Genomic DNA, 16,705 nt, shown 5'->3' on the forward strand with positions numbered 1-16,705 from the left:
ATCTACGCTCTCATCTCATCTACGACACACATCCTGCTGCATCAGCTCGACCTCCGAGTGCCTTCACGTTTTACCCAGGAAGTTTTCACAAAGTGCAGCGCCACATCTGGGTCATAGTTGTGTTTGGAGCAAAGCTTTCTTTATGCAATGCAGCCCACTGACTCTTACCCACCCGCCCTCCTGAAGCCTTGCAGAAAGAACAACAACACATCCCTGCCATACAGACTTAACCCTGAGTAAGCGATAGAGCACCTAATGTGGACATCGGAGATATTCTGGAGCCGATGTATTAAATTTCATATCAACATCTGCACCCATTAAATAGGGAAGAATTCGCTTTTTATTAAAACGCATACCAGGGAGGCAAAGAAAACACGCAGGAGCTTTTCAAACAGGGAAAGTCTTCATGGACTTTAATGTCAAAATTCAAGGGCTCAATTCATCCTCCCACATATAACAAGAGTGAGAGTTCCCCAGAGACCATTGCAGCTTTGAAATATTTCCAAACATTTATTTTTTATCAACAAGAAGCCAGAGAAATTATGATTATTGGTCTCAGATGAATGCAAATGAAACGAGTTTTGGACTTTTTGGCAGAAGATTTGTTTTTACTTTCAGTCCTGGACGTCAAAATAATCGATCGCGGGCTCTTCTTTAACCATCTTCGACCAGGTGCTTCCACCGGCAGACCTGGCAGGAGATTAATTGATGAGAAAACACAAAAAGAAGAATCACAAGCAGGCAGCGAAAGACACTAACAAACAGCAGCATGAAAGTAAGACAGTCCGTCTCCGAGTGTTGTTTAAGGACATTTTGGAGTCGTATAGAAGAGTCTCTCTAACCACAGATTAACACTTACTTGCTGCTGTGCTGTTTGATATGAGCGATGGGAGGAGGAGCCCGTGCAGCTGTCTCTCGCTCTATCAGTGAAGTCAGGGTTGAGTTCGGGCAGGCCGACTTCCCCCTGGGCGAGAAAAACAAAACAAAACAAGATACACAGGCACATCCTCGACTCCACGATTACCGCATTTCTCATCTATGATAACGGCGCTCGTATATTTAGTCGCGCTCTCACTTGTGAGCCGTGATGACCACGTTGCGTTTGGGCTCGTTATCGTAGCTCACGCTCTCCACGCCGTAGACCTCGGCCAGCTCGTGGATGATCTTCCGATGCTCTCGGTTCATCGGCGGGAAACAGTGGCTCCTCTTCGACTGCTTTCCCTGCAGAAACGGATGCTTCATAAGGCTACGGTCATGCTCGCTTTTCGCATGTTTAGTTGCATTTCAGCTACAAAGCCGCATTCGTGGTGATGTCGGGCACCTCTAAAAGGTCGCAGCTCAAGTCTGCAGTCACAAGATGACAGGGAAGAATCACAAATACAGATTTTTTTTATTTTACCAGACTTACTTTGATTGTTGTTTTGGTTTCTTATCTCTTCTTCAGGCCTTAAATAACACTGCTTTGTTTTAAGTGTCACAAGACAGAAACGAGGCAAACAAAGAAAAGTCTAATCTGGCGCTTAATTTAGTTTTGGGGTTTATTTTTAGTGGTATGTCTGTGTATGTTAGTCCTTATATCGACCCCCTCACCGTCATTATTACCAATAGCAGTAAAGAGCAGGTCTGCGACCACTTATAACTCACTTCTGTGTGACGTTTTTGTTGTGTTCCTGTACATATTTGTTCACTGAAGTCTGATCTGACCTGGGCTGGGAGCAGTTTTGCTTCAGTCTAGCCCGTTCACATCTTATAGTTTCTGATGTCCATTAACAGGCGCTATCCCTGTTAATTAAAGAAATATATCTCCTGCTAAGAACCTTGGTAGCATTTGAATTTTTAAAATCTCACATTTCGAAGCTTCTTTCATTCACTGCAAAAATCAAACATTTATTGTGAGACTAGAAAAAGTTACATTTCCTGGGAAAATGCCGTGTAGTGGAAATCATGAGTTGAAAACAGGTGAAAAAGTTGAACTGTCTGCTGAAGACGGCCGAGAAAATAGAGAGAGCGAGTGTGAGTAGTTAAGCGGCAAAGAGTAAAGAAACAGGAAAACAGCAGGTTTCACAAAGGATATAGTCTTCTTTAAAGCATGATGGTGTTTGCTGGTGCTGATGGCTGAAGCTAAAACTCTTAGCCACCGCCTTCAGCACCTGGTCGTAATGCCACAGATAGCGGCTGTCTGTCAGAGCCTTTGGGCAGCTGCAGAGAAGACGGAAACTTGTCCAGAGCCAAGTTGGACAGGAAGTGTGCCCAGGTGACCCTGCGCTGGAGGGTCCCCTCCCATCTTGTCCATGCTCCTTGCTATCAGAGCTCCACCACTGCTCACGTTCTCCACCTCTACACCTGCTTGGACTTTATTTCATGGCTCTGTTGCATTGGACCTTTCTGACCAGACCTGGCTCTTTGGGAACAAGCCCAGACCTTGTGTACCCATCACCACGGTGACCACCAGTGCCTTTTGTCTCAAGTGCGTTTCCACCACCTCCACCGCTTTTCTCCACCCTCCATTTCCTGCCTCTTCTAACCTCAGTGCCAGCTGATGACCTGCTGAGACCTTACCACAGCAGTCAGCCTCTCTAATCATGTGATTTTATTAATTGCATATAAAGCCCTACACAACTAGCTACATAATGGACCCGCTGTGACCTTATAATAGCAGTCTATAATAGCCTGGTCTGATCATGTGATCAGGGTCTTTTAAATGCTCCACACTCTTCTTTGAAATCCAGGGGTGATGGTGCTTTTGGAGCAGGCTCTCTCAGGCTCAGCCGGTCGGCTCAATCTGTTTTTTAACGACTGTGGAAAATTCCCCCCCAATATTTTCATCTATAGTGCATAACCAAACGCTGCTATGAAAGTATGCATTTATGAACAGAGAGATGCCTGCATGTTTCAGTGTACTACATGTACAAAACTGAGAATTAATAAGCAGGGAGTTTCAGGAGCAAAATGCAAGTGCTTCAGGTATAAGAGTCCAGACACAGTGAAGGCAGCTGACTCACAGTCCCACAGACACACTAGTCTCAACAAACATGATGTTCACATGCACCACAGTCTCCTCGGGCTGGTTGTGTTTAGTTAAGGACATTTCCTGCACAGGCTGTACACAAGAAGGGGATTAACAGGCTCCATTTCATAACGATTGTGCTCAGCGTACTTTGCTGTGGTCTGCTGATATCACGAGCAGACTGAATTAACTGATCGGGAAGGCTGGCTCTGCGATTGGCTGCAAGCTGTTGAATCAGAGGTGGCGAGGATGTCGCTGAACAAACCGTCATCTATCATCGATAACCCCGACTACTCTCTGCACCGCTTACCGGACAGGCAGTGGAGCAGCTTCGCTAACAGGGTAGCACATCATTAACACATCTGTCCAGCTGCGAAACATCCTGCGCTTGGATTTTTCATGTTTTCTTGGCTTTTAAATGGCCCCAATTCAGTCACTCTAGCAGGTAAAGCTGCAACCACAAGGGGAGCATTTAATGAGATTGTATGTTACCAAATGTAAAAGAACATTTGGTCGGTCCTCTTTTAAAATTAAAGGTCCACAAATTTGAAACACTTTGCCACCGGGAATAAAAACACATCTGATCATTGGAATGGGTCTTATTACTGTCTTATTACTATCATCATCCTTCAATGTTTCCATTTTACTGTACATGCCGTTTTCTGTTTTATTTCTGTTTTTTATATTTGTGTTGATATAATGCATCTTAAAAACAATGCTAACTTTTAATGTCTGTTTTTGTATAAATAAAATCACAAAATAAAAATACTTGTTTTGCTTTTTTTAAAATCACTTTTTCAAGTATTATCTCATTGTTATTTTATTTTTTTTAGCAAACTACTTTTTATTTTATTTGCTGATTTGAGGACAAACTTTTTATTTTGTTTTAATATAACTTTACTATAATAACTTTGCTACAAACTACAAACGTGAGTACAAATCACGTTTTGTGAGCTGACCTCTGGTATGAAGTGATACAAATCTATCACTTTCATAAATACTTTCAGCCTTGTCCTCACTGTTTGGGATCCTCCTGGTTCAACGTGACTGTTTCACGCCCAAAAGTCACATCCATAAAGAAATGTGTTTGTTTTCTTTTAAATTTGGTGGGGGGCTTAGATCCAAAACCTTTGGGATGAACTGGCCTGTGATCCAGTTCATGCCTGTCAACATCTGTGCTGCCCTATCTGATGTTTCTGTGGCTGAATGGGAGCAAATCCCTGCAGGCAGGTCCCAAAAAAATCATGTGAAAGGTTTAGGGAGAAGAGTGGAGGCTGTTACAGCAGCAGCTTAATGTCTATACATACGAGTTGAAGCGTCCATGTACTTTTGAGCTTGTAGTGCACGCGTGGCCTATTTTATATAGACGGGTCAGTAGGCACATTTGACCTGACTTTTCAGAGTAAAAGAGAACAGCAGCTGGTACAAAACTGAATCGCTTTCTTTGCCAGAGGGCTGTTGGAGGGGATTTTAGCAAAATTTAAGCAGAGGAGTAGATTTAATAACTCGTTTTTTTAGGGAAGAAAGAGCCCAAAAAATGAAATCAGTGAAGTCAGCACAACATGCCTTGAGAAAATAAGATAAAACATTTCACTAAGCTGACTCCCGGGCAGAAAAAGGTTTCATTCATGACCCGTCGTTCCAAAAAGAGGCTCAGCTAAGTAATAAACAAGTCCTTTGGAAAAGAAATCAAAGCAGTAATGTCGGTCTCTCAGAGAGCCTCGGTGAATCACAGAGGACTGGAAGAAATAAATAAATACGTGGAGAAGTTTCCACCTGCCCGAGAAGTCTCCTACTCGCTTATTTGAGCTTGGAAACTGTGACAAAAGAGCTGAAAATACAACAACTGGGGCACAAAATAATGAAGCTAAATAAGCTGTTAGTGACACAGCCGTAAAGGGCACTGTCTCCACCTCGGGCTGACACCAAGTTTAATGACTCCATGCGGATCAGAAATGATAGTAATAAAAGTAATAATCAATCATTTGTAATAAATAAAAGAAAAGTTTTTTGTTTTGCTCCTTAACAAACCAGAGCCATTCATCCATCACTCGTGATAAAGCCGTTTAAACACCGGCTGCAGCTCTGGATGGAGCGCGCTCAGTGCTCAGCTTATTTAGCAAGTCACAAATACACAAACACTGTGATAGTACACATTACCTACTACTGCCTCCTAGGTTTTACACTTTTACTGATATTTACACACTGCTGCCATCTTGGATTGTGAAGTCGGGGTTGGTGGGGGTTCTCCAACTTCCTGAGTTGGAAATCCGACTTGAGGAGCCATTCCATAAAAATCCAGACTTTCCGCTTCAAATGGCAAGCAACAATACTGAGCTCGTGTGCTCAACAGAGCCACTTTAAACATAACATATTTTTGTATTTTAGTAGTTTTACTTTTTAAACCTTCATTTTCTTTTAATTTTTTAATACTAAGCCCCCTACTGTATTTTACGAAACTTTTTATATAGCATGTCACTGAATTTTATTGAGATTCTTCCTAATTTTGACCTTTTCTTGCATTTTATTTACATGTTTATTTTAAATCATCATATATTATTTTTAGACTTATTGTACTTAATCCATTTATTGATTTCTTTTATTATTATTATTATGTTTTTATGTTTAACCTTCATTAAAGGTTTACTTATTAAGTGCTCCATATGCATTATACAGTGTTTTACTCTATTTTATACATTTTACCTTATCAAATTAAAACTTCTATTTTTAAATTTCATATTATCTTTTCCCTTTTCTTAAATTTATCTCCTCTCTTCTCTGTAGTTTGTACATTGAGGTATTTTGTTACATCATGCCATTTTATTTTATTCGTCTACTCCACTTTATTTAAGCTAGAGTCTGTGTTTAATGTTTTGGCTGCTCTAACAGCTTTTTACCAAAGTTTGGGATAAATAAGGCATTTCTCACATTAAGCTTAAAGCCCAGCTGTTTTACTAATTATATCCCTTAGCAGTAAACAACAAAAATATAAAGAAATCGTGGCTAAACGGAGCAAATGACATTAATTAACTAGAAAGAACATGATATACATGTTATATTAATGATCATTAAAGTTTCAAAAATTAAAAAACTTAGGGTTAAAGTTCAGTTTAAAACAAAATGTTTTATGGGGTAATTATGTACAAATGCTGCACTGACTTGAATGCAAATATACTGACTAATGCGAGTGACTCAGTAAAATGCTTCACCACTAAAAACTTGGGACTACAGCAGTCTCCCAGATTCTCCACCAGATGGAGCATTACATCACATTAGAGCTCTTAAATAACACCTCACCCCTAAACAGGAAAAGGAGACTCAAATACAGATCGTACCTTATTAGCAAGCTCTACAAGATTGTTGATCTCCTCTTCCACCTCTGTGACAAACTTCAGGTCTTTTCTGAAACGCAAGCAGAGCAGAGTTGCAGTTTCAGTGCAGCACTCCCTCTGACTTTGAATATTAACCCAAACATGGCGTCACATAACCGTCACCGTGGAGTAAAACAGATATCAGACCTGGCGTCGTCTTTGAGGCTGTCGCTGTACGCAGAGGTGGAGCGAACGTTGAAGGGGTCAGAAGACGAGTCGATCTGCAACGCCTCCGCCAAGCGCCTGTTCCTCTCCAAAGTGGCGCACTCTTGATCGCACTCGAGCCTGAGAAAGCATCGCATTTCTAGGATGACTGCTTTTCACACCTCAGCTGCAGTTCAAAGTAATCCACTGAATGGATTAAAGAACGAAATCTGGCCCTCTCCAGGAAATTATTTACATAATTACTTTCAAACAAGAGCTGCATCTTGGCCATCACACATAAGGACTCGCCTGTTGTTCAAATAATCTTGAAATAATTAAGCTCGAACATCCTGTTCAGCAAATGTTTCACATCTTGAGTTTGACACCTCTGGTTCGAGCTTTAAATCATTAATTCCCTGCACCACTCTACCTCGTCTGTTTCAGCTCTTTCTTAGAGATCAGCGGGCCGATATCCATGGAGTCACCGAGCTGCATGTCCGAAAGCTTACTGGCCATGGCAATGGCAGCATACCTGCACAACAAAACCAAAAATATCGGATAAATGTTGCTCGTTTCAAATTCTAATTTTATTCCTAGATGCTACATTAGTAGCTTTGCATCATTCACAGTCTAATATAATCTTTACTTATTATTAAACTGGGCCATGGTGGTGCCCTTCAGCTCATCCACTGTCTGAAACGAGCTCTTTAACACTCCTCTGACTTTAAGCCAGCTTTCTTCTGATTGGCTGCTCCTCAAAAAACACTGAACTCCTTGAATCTGAGCTTTTACAGGAGCCTGAAGACTGAGGGTTTTTTTCACAGCTATAACAGAAAATATATGTCGCCAAAAAGAGAAATGCCAAACGAGGTCTAGAATAAAACACAAAAAAAAAGCTGAACACATGGGAGCAGAGCTGACCTCTGGTATGAATTGGCTGCTTCTGCACAGGCCACGGTTTCCTTTCTACGACCGCACTCACACTGTACCGCAACCTGCGAACGACACAAAGGATTAGATTTCTCCTCCCTGGAGAAGAAGTGTTTCTGTAAGAGCACAAATACGCAAATTAAAAAAGGTCAGGTCAGTTCACACGAAGAATTCGTGCAGCTGTGAATGGCCTCCCTCTGGAGTCTGAAGCCTGCCACTGATGTGTTATTATTTGTTCCAAGTTAACCATTTATGACAGTTACACAGCACCGCGCCACATGTCCTCAGCCTTCATGCAAAAACAGCGGGTTCACAGCTGGACTATTGAGCAGATGTGACACTGAATTTATTCACTAAACATTTGCATGAGGGAAATAAGTTATTAGAGAGAGGAGGAACTTTTGATGGTGGGAAAATGTGCTGAAAAACCCAAGCCCTGATGTGACAGAGAACATCTGTACAAACTCTGTAACCTGTTTTTGAGCCACTGGAAGTCCAGCTGTTCTCAGTGGCACTGCTCTGTACCTTGGCAGTGCAGGTGGTGCGTGGACAGCTGCTGCCTTTATGACAGGGAGCAGCGCACGGGTGGCCGCAGTCTGGACGAGGCAGCGTGCAGGGCTGCTGGCAGCCGCCTTCTGGCAGGCACTCTCCCCGGTGACAGATGCGTTTGCAGCGGTGCGTCTCGCAGGGCAACGTTTTATTACACATTAGGCCACAAGAAATGTCTTGGAGATGACACGGGATGTTGCTGCGTTGCTGTGAGTCAGAGAAAAGGGTGTCGCTTCAGTTGCAAGAACAAAAACAGGAAACAAGTCGTGCCATCAGTGGGCTCGGGGAACATTACCTCGTGCTTTCCCATGCACCATTTCTGCGTGAGGTAAGTGCAGGGAGGACATTTCTCCTCACTGTGGCAGTTGTGAAACACTAAATCAGAGGCAAATGTCAGGAGCATATTAACAGTTATTCGATACAGCTGCTGTGTGAACCGAGGTTATCTAAACTAAAACTATCTAAAACATACAAATGAGTCTTTGATGGCCATGTTTACTGAGACTGAGTCACTGAAACTAAAGAAAACTGAACTAAAACTGAACATTTTCAAATCTAACTGGGAAGCACACAAACTACAATAACCCTGATGTAAGGAGCTACAGCTAAATCCCACCTGGGTGGTCACACTCGTGTCTTCTCGTGCACACGTTTTTGCACTCGGGTGGCTTCGTTCCACAGGGGATGGGTGGATACAGCACCGTGGACCCGCAGTGACACGTCAGCTCATCAAAACCTAAAAACCCAGTGGGACTCGTGACACACTCGTGGCATCTTAACGCCAAGCAAAATACAGCTAAAGCTTCAAATTAGTGAGACAGAATAAATCTGTGGTACTTCAGAGACTTGGCTCGTGAACTCGATACTCACTGGACTGCCAGCAGGGTTCACAGTTTCCACGGTGACAAGGCTCCTGGCAGCGGTGGAGGCCACAGTTGAGCTTGTAGCCGCAGATCATGGAGCACTTGTGCTCCACGCTCTGAAAACACACGGACAAAAACATTAACATCACCTCACGCGCTTCAAAAAACACTCTTATCAGAAGGCTGCTGCAAGCTGAAATTTAAACGTAGAGTCACCCCCGCATGATGCAAAGTAATTAAGAGCTACAAAGCAAGTCAGCTTTCAAATTCAGTCATATCCCAACCCAGTAACATATCCTCACTATTCTTTCCTTCTTACTAATGTCCACCCATTTCCTTTATTACTGTTTATTCTGGCTGTTTCTCCTCACTGCTCGTCTGTCAGCTGGATGTTGTTGGACAATTACACAGCAAGTCATTCCTGTAGTGCTTGCCGTGACTGTATAAAGGCAGCGAGTGTGTCGAGATGTTTCCTGCCGGCTTTGCATTTGCCAGACCCTCAATCTAATTAAGAATTGTTAACTAAAAAGCTAAATTATGCATAAATCAAATACAGACTGGCTGCTATCAGCTGACGATTGCAGTCAGTGTGAAATTAATATGCATTTAATGACTCCCTAGGGCACGAGTGTCAAACATTAGGACCCGGGAGTCAGAATCTGCCCGCCTAAGATTAAAACATGGCCCGCTTGGCACCATTTGCAGTTTTGAAATTGGCTTCTTTTTCTGATATTAAAAATATCTCAGGGATTAAATTTGTCGTTAAAGTTCTTTACACTGACAAAAAGGAGGTTTCACTGGTGCAGCCCACTTAAGATATAAGTGGGGCCACACCGCTGTTCACATGTGGTAAAAAAACAAAACAAAAAAACATTACAATTACTAATAATGTTGATTGGCTAATTTATACTTAATTAAGGCAACACAGCAATAACAATATAGAAGATAAGAGAAGACATACTCTTTATCCCAAAGTTGGGTTGGGCTGGTTGTTATAGCAGGTAAAACCATTAAGTTGAACAGACCAAACATTACAAATACGTTGGTTAAGTAAGTACTCACTTTAAAGCAAAATATGCTCCATGCAGGTCTCTTTGGGTCTAGAGCTATTTAAAAATAACTCTTCTGGTGGTATGGTTTGCCCACCGCTGAGACAAACCTTGTTTCTACAGATGGCACAAAGTCAGACTAACATCCGTAACATCCCTGCTGCACCTGTCACATAATCCTGCTGGTTTACAATGATTCTGTGTCACATACACACCTCTGTGTGTAAGGAGAGCTGAATGGGTGCAGCTCTGACTTAGGACGAGATGGGGAATTCACTGACCATCTCACTTAAACCAGCCATGTGTGTCACATGGTTGCATTTCATTGAGATAACAGCTATTATGTTTAACACACACTTTCTTCTGGACAATAACAATGGTTAGTTGGTTCGGGTGAGACAAAAATATTGGGGTCAGAACCAGTCAGGGAAAGAGAAAAATAAATGTATATGTGTGTGTGAGAACAGAGAGCATAAAGTCGAAAACACTGACCCAGATTCAATGAACACTCACCACACAACAAAGCTCCCCACACTTGTGTCGGCCACAGGAGCGCTTCTTGTTGCAGCGCTTCTCGCAAGTGAAGACGAGCTCCTCTGGAGAGACAAAAGTCAGGATTTAAACACAGGACGGCAGCTCAGGGTGGGCTATACTCATATTTATTAAAACCTCACCTTCTTTTTGGATTTTCTCACATGGGACCTCCTGGAAAGTAAAGGAGAAATCTTTCAAATCTTCAGTGTCTTCAAAATAAAAAAAAAAAAATAAAAATATGGAACTGAGAAAAAACACAGCTGCTGATATTTCTGCAAACCTTAGTCTTGGAGCCACATCTGCACCTGATAGTTGAGGTCAGAGAGCAGGGCCCACAGCTGCCCTCGTGGCACAGCTTCTCGCACAGATGGATGATGTCTGAAATAACACAAGTTCATTATCTCACGTCAGGCTGCAAGAACAAAAACAGGCCTAACATGATGTGGTTGTGCAAACAGGATGTACAACAGGCCACAGAGAAGAAAGCAGTTGCTTTCTTTTAGAAACAAAAGCCAGTTGAAGATTGAGAATAAAAAGAAAAAACAGGATGTTTTACAGGGGAAAGATCAAGGAATTCATTCAGCTTTAGTGACATGATGTTTGCCGTTTTCTCATTGAACTTCCTCTGGCTTTCTTCTGGATTTTAAAAGCTTCATCGCCATTTTATCAATATTACTTTAAAACAGATGACAGAAAAGAACCTGTTTTCTCCTGCCACAGCACATATTGTTGAAAAGCGTCACCTGTCACACATTTTCAGATCCTGTTTTTGCAATCTTAATGAGGCTCGAATCATTTCCTAATTCTAACTGATGCTATGAGTATTTCGACATGACAGAACAGCACTTCTTCTCACCACTCGAGCCGCAGGCCAGGGGTTTGTTGCAGGTCTTCCCGCAGGAGGGGATGGGATCGGAGCAGCTCCGTCGCTCAGAGTAACCCAGCTCCAGGAGTTTTGTCAGCGGCGTCTGACCGCAGGGACACGTATTCACCAGGCTTGGTGAGCGCGGGCACGACTTGCACGGGCCACGATGGCATGCCTGCTGACACCGGTGGGCTTCACAGTTTAGCATCCTGAAAAGAGCAGTTAAATACACGCGGCTGTGATAGGAGCAAAATAAAAGCTTTAGATGGGCAGAATTAGTGCTGAAGAGTTGGACTTACTTCCCACATATTTTTCCACAGGAGAAATGTCCCGAACCATCAAATCCTGCTTTATCTGTGCCACACGGGACTTCCCGTGCGGTCACGCCACAAAAGCAAACTGCCCATAAAAACAGCAAAAGAGTTCATTACATTTAAAATGTTCCATAAGCTAAATTCAGCTATTCATCTGCACCAAAGTGAGACTCACCCTGCTGAACTTGCAGCTGGCATGGCTGACAGGTCCCGCTGTGGCACACCTGCACACAGGTGTGTTCAGCACAGTTGAGTACAGCACCACACACTTTGTCACATTGGAGCACAGTGGCCTGACCGCAGCGCACTGGTTGACTTGAGAGACATAATTTAATTAGAATTAAGAAATATTTAAAGTAAAATCCAAAAGGATAAAAAGACAGATTCACATGTGATCAGAGGTCGAGTACCTCGTCTTCCCGCAGATGCAGGATTTCGTTGCAAAGGCAGGACACTGAGGACAAGGTCCAGGGTGGCATAAGCTGAGAAGACAAAGAACATATTAACGTACGGGTTTGAAGTATAAATGTGAACAGCAGGTGTGCGAGTTACTCTAACCAAACCTGGTAAGACAGGATTCTTACCAGCCTTGTAATACATTAATAAGTCCAAGTAATGAATCATATTTAAAATATGGCTCAGTCCCCATTAATTTAGAGATATATATATATATATATATATATATATATATATATATATATATATATATATATATATATATATATATATATATATATATATATATATATATATATATATATATATATATATATATATATATATATATATATATATATATATATAAAATAAATGTCCACAAGCATTAACAACATGGCTGCAAAGTGAGAGTTACTAGTTTATGAAGCCACTGAAGTCATCTATAAAATCTGTCTGCAATTGAATTCCATTTTATTTTACATCTGCTACCAAGGACCCCAACCCCAAATGCAGATAAAATACATTTATTGGCAATGAAATAACAAGCTCAGTCAGAAACTACAGTCTGTCAAAGGCTTCACGAGTCTGTGGGGCGAGTAAGAGTATTTTTAGAGATATGACCACAAAGGGAGTGTTTGGGGTGAACTTTAAATAAAATATCTCCCATACATGCAATCTGTCTCTTAAAATATAACAGCTTATGCTCCCACAGTGTACCATCAAGTAGACCTAAAAATTGCATCAAATAAAAACAGTTTCACAGCAAACCTCACAAAGAAATACATTCTTAAAAGTTATCGATGAACTTCTGAAGCCCTACCGTCTTTTAATAACGTAATTTGAAGCTAGAAGCAGCTTTCTTGTGTTTTTAAGGCTCACATATTGCAGGGGTGGTTGCAGTCCACTCCACTTCTCTTCTTCCCACACATGTCACCGCAGCTGTGGGGAATCTCAGTACGCTGCCACTCAGGGTTTGTCACTTTACCTGCCAATGAAACAAACGGAACAACTCTTCCCATCACTCTCTGTGGCAAACTTAACGTAACGAAGCTTTAGGAAGGAGTCAGTGGGATATGATAACAATTTCATTAAATCGTCTAACCCGAGAGCAAGTTCATCACCATTTCTCAGCAGTGGTGTATATCTATGCTTGAATTAAACAAATACTCACCACAGAAGCAAGTGTAGGAGGTCGGGTGTTTCATTGAAACATTCTGGCAGGCTGGACAGCGCCAACCTTCAGCTGAATCTGATACAAAAAAGCTGAACTTTAACATACATGCATCCATTTTTCCTTTCTGCATAACGCTGAATGAAAGGGTCACCCTCTGGGAAGGATGTGCTTTCCCAGTACACACATTTTCAGATCCTGTTTTCATCTGTGGCACTAAAGTAAAAATCACTTAGCCTTAAATGTAGCTTAAAACATTTTTTCTATATTTTTTTCCTATGATGAAGGACAGAAGGTGACGTGTTGTATTGTATAGCGCAGATTCATAATGGGAACAATAACAGAAATCCACTTGGCCTCTCCATTTTCAATGTAACACAATGCACTGCAGAAGCAGCAGGAATTTCACTGCACGAGTTACCGTCACAGTGACCATCCCTGAACACCGAGTACCAGCCACTGTTAGGAGCTCGCTATGCTGAGTACACAGACTACACTAAAATGCTCCCACACAGAGTAAACACTGTGTTCACACGCCGCACCGTCTCCCTGTGAGGCTGGCGATCGAGCCCATTTCTTGATGCAGTTGAGGTGGAAGACGTGGAAGCAGCTCTGACAGCTCCACACCGGCGCCATGACCCGGATCACGTCACAGCACACCATGCACTCGTATTTCTCCTCCGACAGCTGTTCAATCAGACACCCTGCGGAGGAAGAGATCAGAGGTTCAGAAGATGGCAACAAATACTTCGTTTCCACCCACAGAGCTTTATCCAAAACTTTCTGCTCGTATGTCCTTTAGTTCACTGACAGACTCATCAATAATTCAGGTTGCTTCCAACCAAACATCCTAAGATTTTTACACTAAGTAAGCACTATAAAACATGGGCTTGGGCTTTTTTTTAGCTTGATTTGCATTTTTAATTATTTTCTGGCCTTTTTACAAACAAAATAATCAATAAAACATAACATTAAACATTGGTTTCAGGCCCAATATTAAAACTAACTGAACTAGAGTTACTAAAAAGGGACAAAAAAAATCCTCCAAAAACAACCAAAAAGGAATGTTTTCTGCAAATATAGTGAATATGAAATACTTAACAGCAAAATACGGGGAAATTTGAACTAACTTATGTTAGTTTGTTAGGAAACCAGGTTTCCTAAAAAAAAAAATCAATAAATTCTGATTAAACATTTTGTGTCTGACAAAACTGTAACAATATAAAAATGTAAAACGTTGATAGAAATGTAAAATAAGTTGGGGAATTTGATCGCCAGACAACATTTTACAGAAGTAAGAGTCAAACCTGTCTGCGTCTCTTTGCTCTTTGGCATCTTGTTCCAGCTCCTCTGACCAGGTTTGTAGTTTTGATAGTTTGCTCTTCTCCCCCCTCTGGCCTGAAGGGGAGCATTCCCTCCTGGGCCTCTTCCACCTTTGCCTGCAGAATCCTGAGATGCTCGCCCCTGATCAGAGTCATCTTGGCCACTGGCTCCCTTCTCTGAGCCTGGCTCCTCTTGTGATGGTTGTTTGGGTGGTTTGATTGGTCCTTGCCGTCGCTTTGGGTCAGTGCGTTTCCTCTGATTATTGTCATGTTGGGACTCTGAGTCTTCTCTCTTCCTTTGATCCTCCACTGTGGTGTTGTTCTCCTTCCAACTGCCATTATGTTCTCCCTTTCGCTGCTCCTGACTAAACTTCCTTGGTTTTTTAGCCTGGGCATCCTGGTCCTCATTAGTTTGTTCCGTATCCCTGTTTGCACTTCCTTGCCGCCAGTTGGGTCCATCAGCACCACCCATGGGATGTGCAAAAGCATGGACACCACTCATGTATCTGTTGCTGCCACCGTATGGATCACCTCCAGGTCTTTGCCGCCATGGCACAGAACCTCCTCTGTTCCCTTCTCTCCATCCTCTTCCTCTGCCTCGCCTTCTGCCTTCATCTCCTCCTTGGTAAGGAGGACGATGATGATCTTCATAATTTGATCTATGGCTAAAAGGGGGATTAGTGCCCTGATTAAAGGGTCCATACTGATGACAGGTCTCATTACTGTTGTTACTGAGGTGTCTGTCATTGCTGTGTCTGGGTCGGCCTCTTCTGGGTTTGTGCTGATGTGACGTTTGATGTTGCGTCAGATCTGGATTGAGGTCAGGTGGGTCTGCAACAAGAAAACAGAACCAAGTTATGAGCAACATCAAATATATTTAGAGCAAAAACACTTAAAACTTTAAACTAGGCAGGACAACATCATTTATTGTCATTTTGCAAGAATTTCGGGGATCGTTGTGATCTATTTACTTATGAGATGACATTTTAAATTGCATAGGACAAATAAAGAGTGCAATAACATTTTGCCATGAGCAAATAATGTTATAGACAGATTTTTTTTTCCTGCATGTGGAAAAATGTTTGCACCCGCCGGTGTAAAATTATCATGACCATTTTTTGTGGTTTGCAATACCGTTTTGTTTACGAAACCCTAAAATACATTTCGGTATGTCAAATGGCCAAAATCAAGAGTTCTGTTGAGTAGAGTAAACCCAGACTCTATGCCTTAACTATATGGGGACGATCTGTTCTTGTGTGCAATTTAAAACCTTAAGGTCAGTATATGTACAAGTAATGAAACTATGGAGTTTGAAATTAGCATGACAGCTCTCGATTTTATGGATAGCAACGCGTACCATCATCTGGCGTGCTATTGCCTTTCAAAGTTCCCCGGCTGTCACGTGTCGTTACCTCATTCACGAACTGCACGATCACTCGGAGATGCTAAGCTAACATTAGCAACCCAGAGCAAGTGAACAGAAAACTGCGTCAGCTAAAAGTTTATGTTTAGGCTGCTTAAGGTTGTCCAGCTAACACAACTAGCAAGAGAGTGTGTAACTGTTAGCGAAGCTGCTAAAGTCAGTACTTCAGAGTGATTTAAGAGTCGGTTTAGGCTGCTTCAGGTTCCTGTGAGTCACTGTTATTAAAACTGCACATTAGTTACCTGAGAAGCCCTCGGCCATTCAGTCTGAGCACAGCTTGTTGCTTGTTCCGCAGCACGTAAAGGGCAGCTTTAAGAGAAATGACACGCGTGTCCACGCCCTCCGGGACCGTATCCACCCTGTTTCCTGTCTTCTGGTTCTTAAAAATGATCCGAAACCCCTTAAAAGCGACAGTAATCTTCCCTTGCCTGCCTCGCACCTTATTATTATGAGCTAGCTAGTTAGCTAACGTTTTCCGCAGATGTCACAAACAGAACTTCCGGTCAGCGGTTAAAAAAATAAAACCAAAATAAAACGTTTTCAGTAAACTTTCAGTTTAAGTTGATATTACTACTGCATGGAGCACACACCAAGAAATAAACGGAGGGATTACAACAAAGTAAAAAATAAGACAGTCGTGATAAAAATACATAAGGAATGAAGTATTTCATTTCTAAGACTTTACACATTATGACATAATATAAGAATAACACTTTTTAGTATAA

The 16,705-nt window shown here is 41.9% G+C and overlaps 1 protein-coding gene across 1 annotated transcript; it reads right to left on the bottom strand.

The window, feature by feature from the left end:
* Nucleotides 1-382: 382 nt before the first annotated feature.
* Nucleotides 383-16,476, bottom strand: nfx1 (nuclear transcription factor, X-box binding 1). Its single transcript, XM_085468142.1, has 23 exons — nucleotides 16,223-16,476; nucleotides 14,543-15,388; nucleotides 13,778-13,939; nucleotides 13,236-13,313; nucleotides 12,944-13,049; nucleotides 12,037-12,108; nucleotides 11,802-11,941; nucleotides 11,612-11,711; nucleotides 11,304-11,521; nucleotides 10,728-10,825; nucleotides 10,588-10,618; nucleotides 10,427-10,509; nucleotides 8,872-8,980; nucleotides 8,618-8,737; nucleotides 8,297-8,376; nucleotides 7,978-8,208; nucleotides 7,444-7,517; nucleotides 6,953-7,054; nucleotides 6,526-6,663; nucleotides 6,343-6,409; nucleotides 1,076-1,221; nucleotides 860-964; nucleotides 383-690 (listed from the first exon to the last, which is right to left on the bottom strand). The coding sequence occupies exons 1-23, from the start codon at nucleotides 16,239-16,241 to the stop codon at nucleotides 615-617; spliced, it is 3,201 nt and encodes a 1,066-aa protein (XP_085324268.1). The 5' UTR covers nucleotides 16,242-16,476; the 3' UTR covers nucleotides 383-614.
* Between the last annotated feature and the right edge of the window lie 229 nt (nucleotides 16,477-16,705).

The sequence above is a fragment of the Copadichromis virginalis genome, linkage group LG9 (genome assembly GCF_057382275.1).
Source record: "Copadichromis virginalis isolate Kocher_CV1m ecotype Utaka linkage group LG9, C_Virginalis_male_GT1.1, whole genome shotgun sequence".
NCBI classification, from domain to species: Eukaryota; Metazoa; Chordata; class Actinopteri; order Cichliformes; family Cichlidae; genus Copadichromis; species Copadichromis virginalis.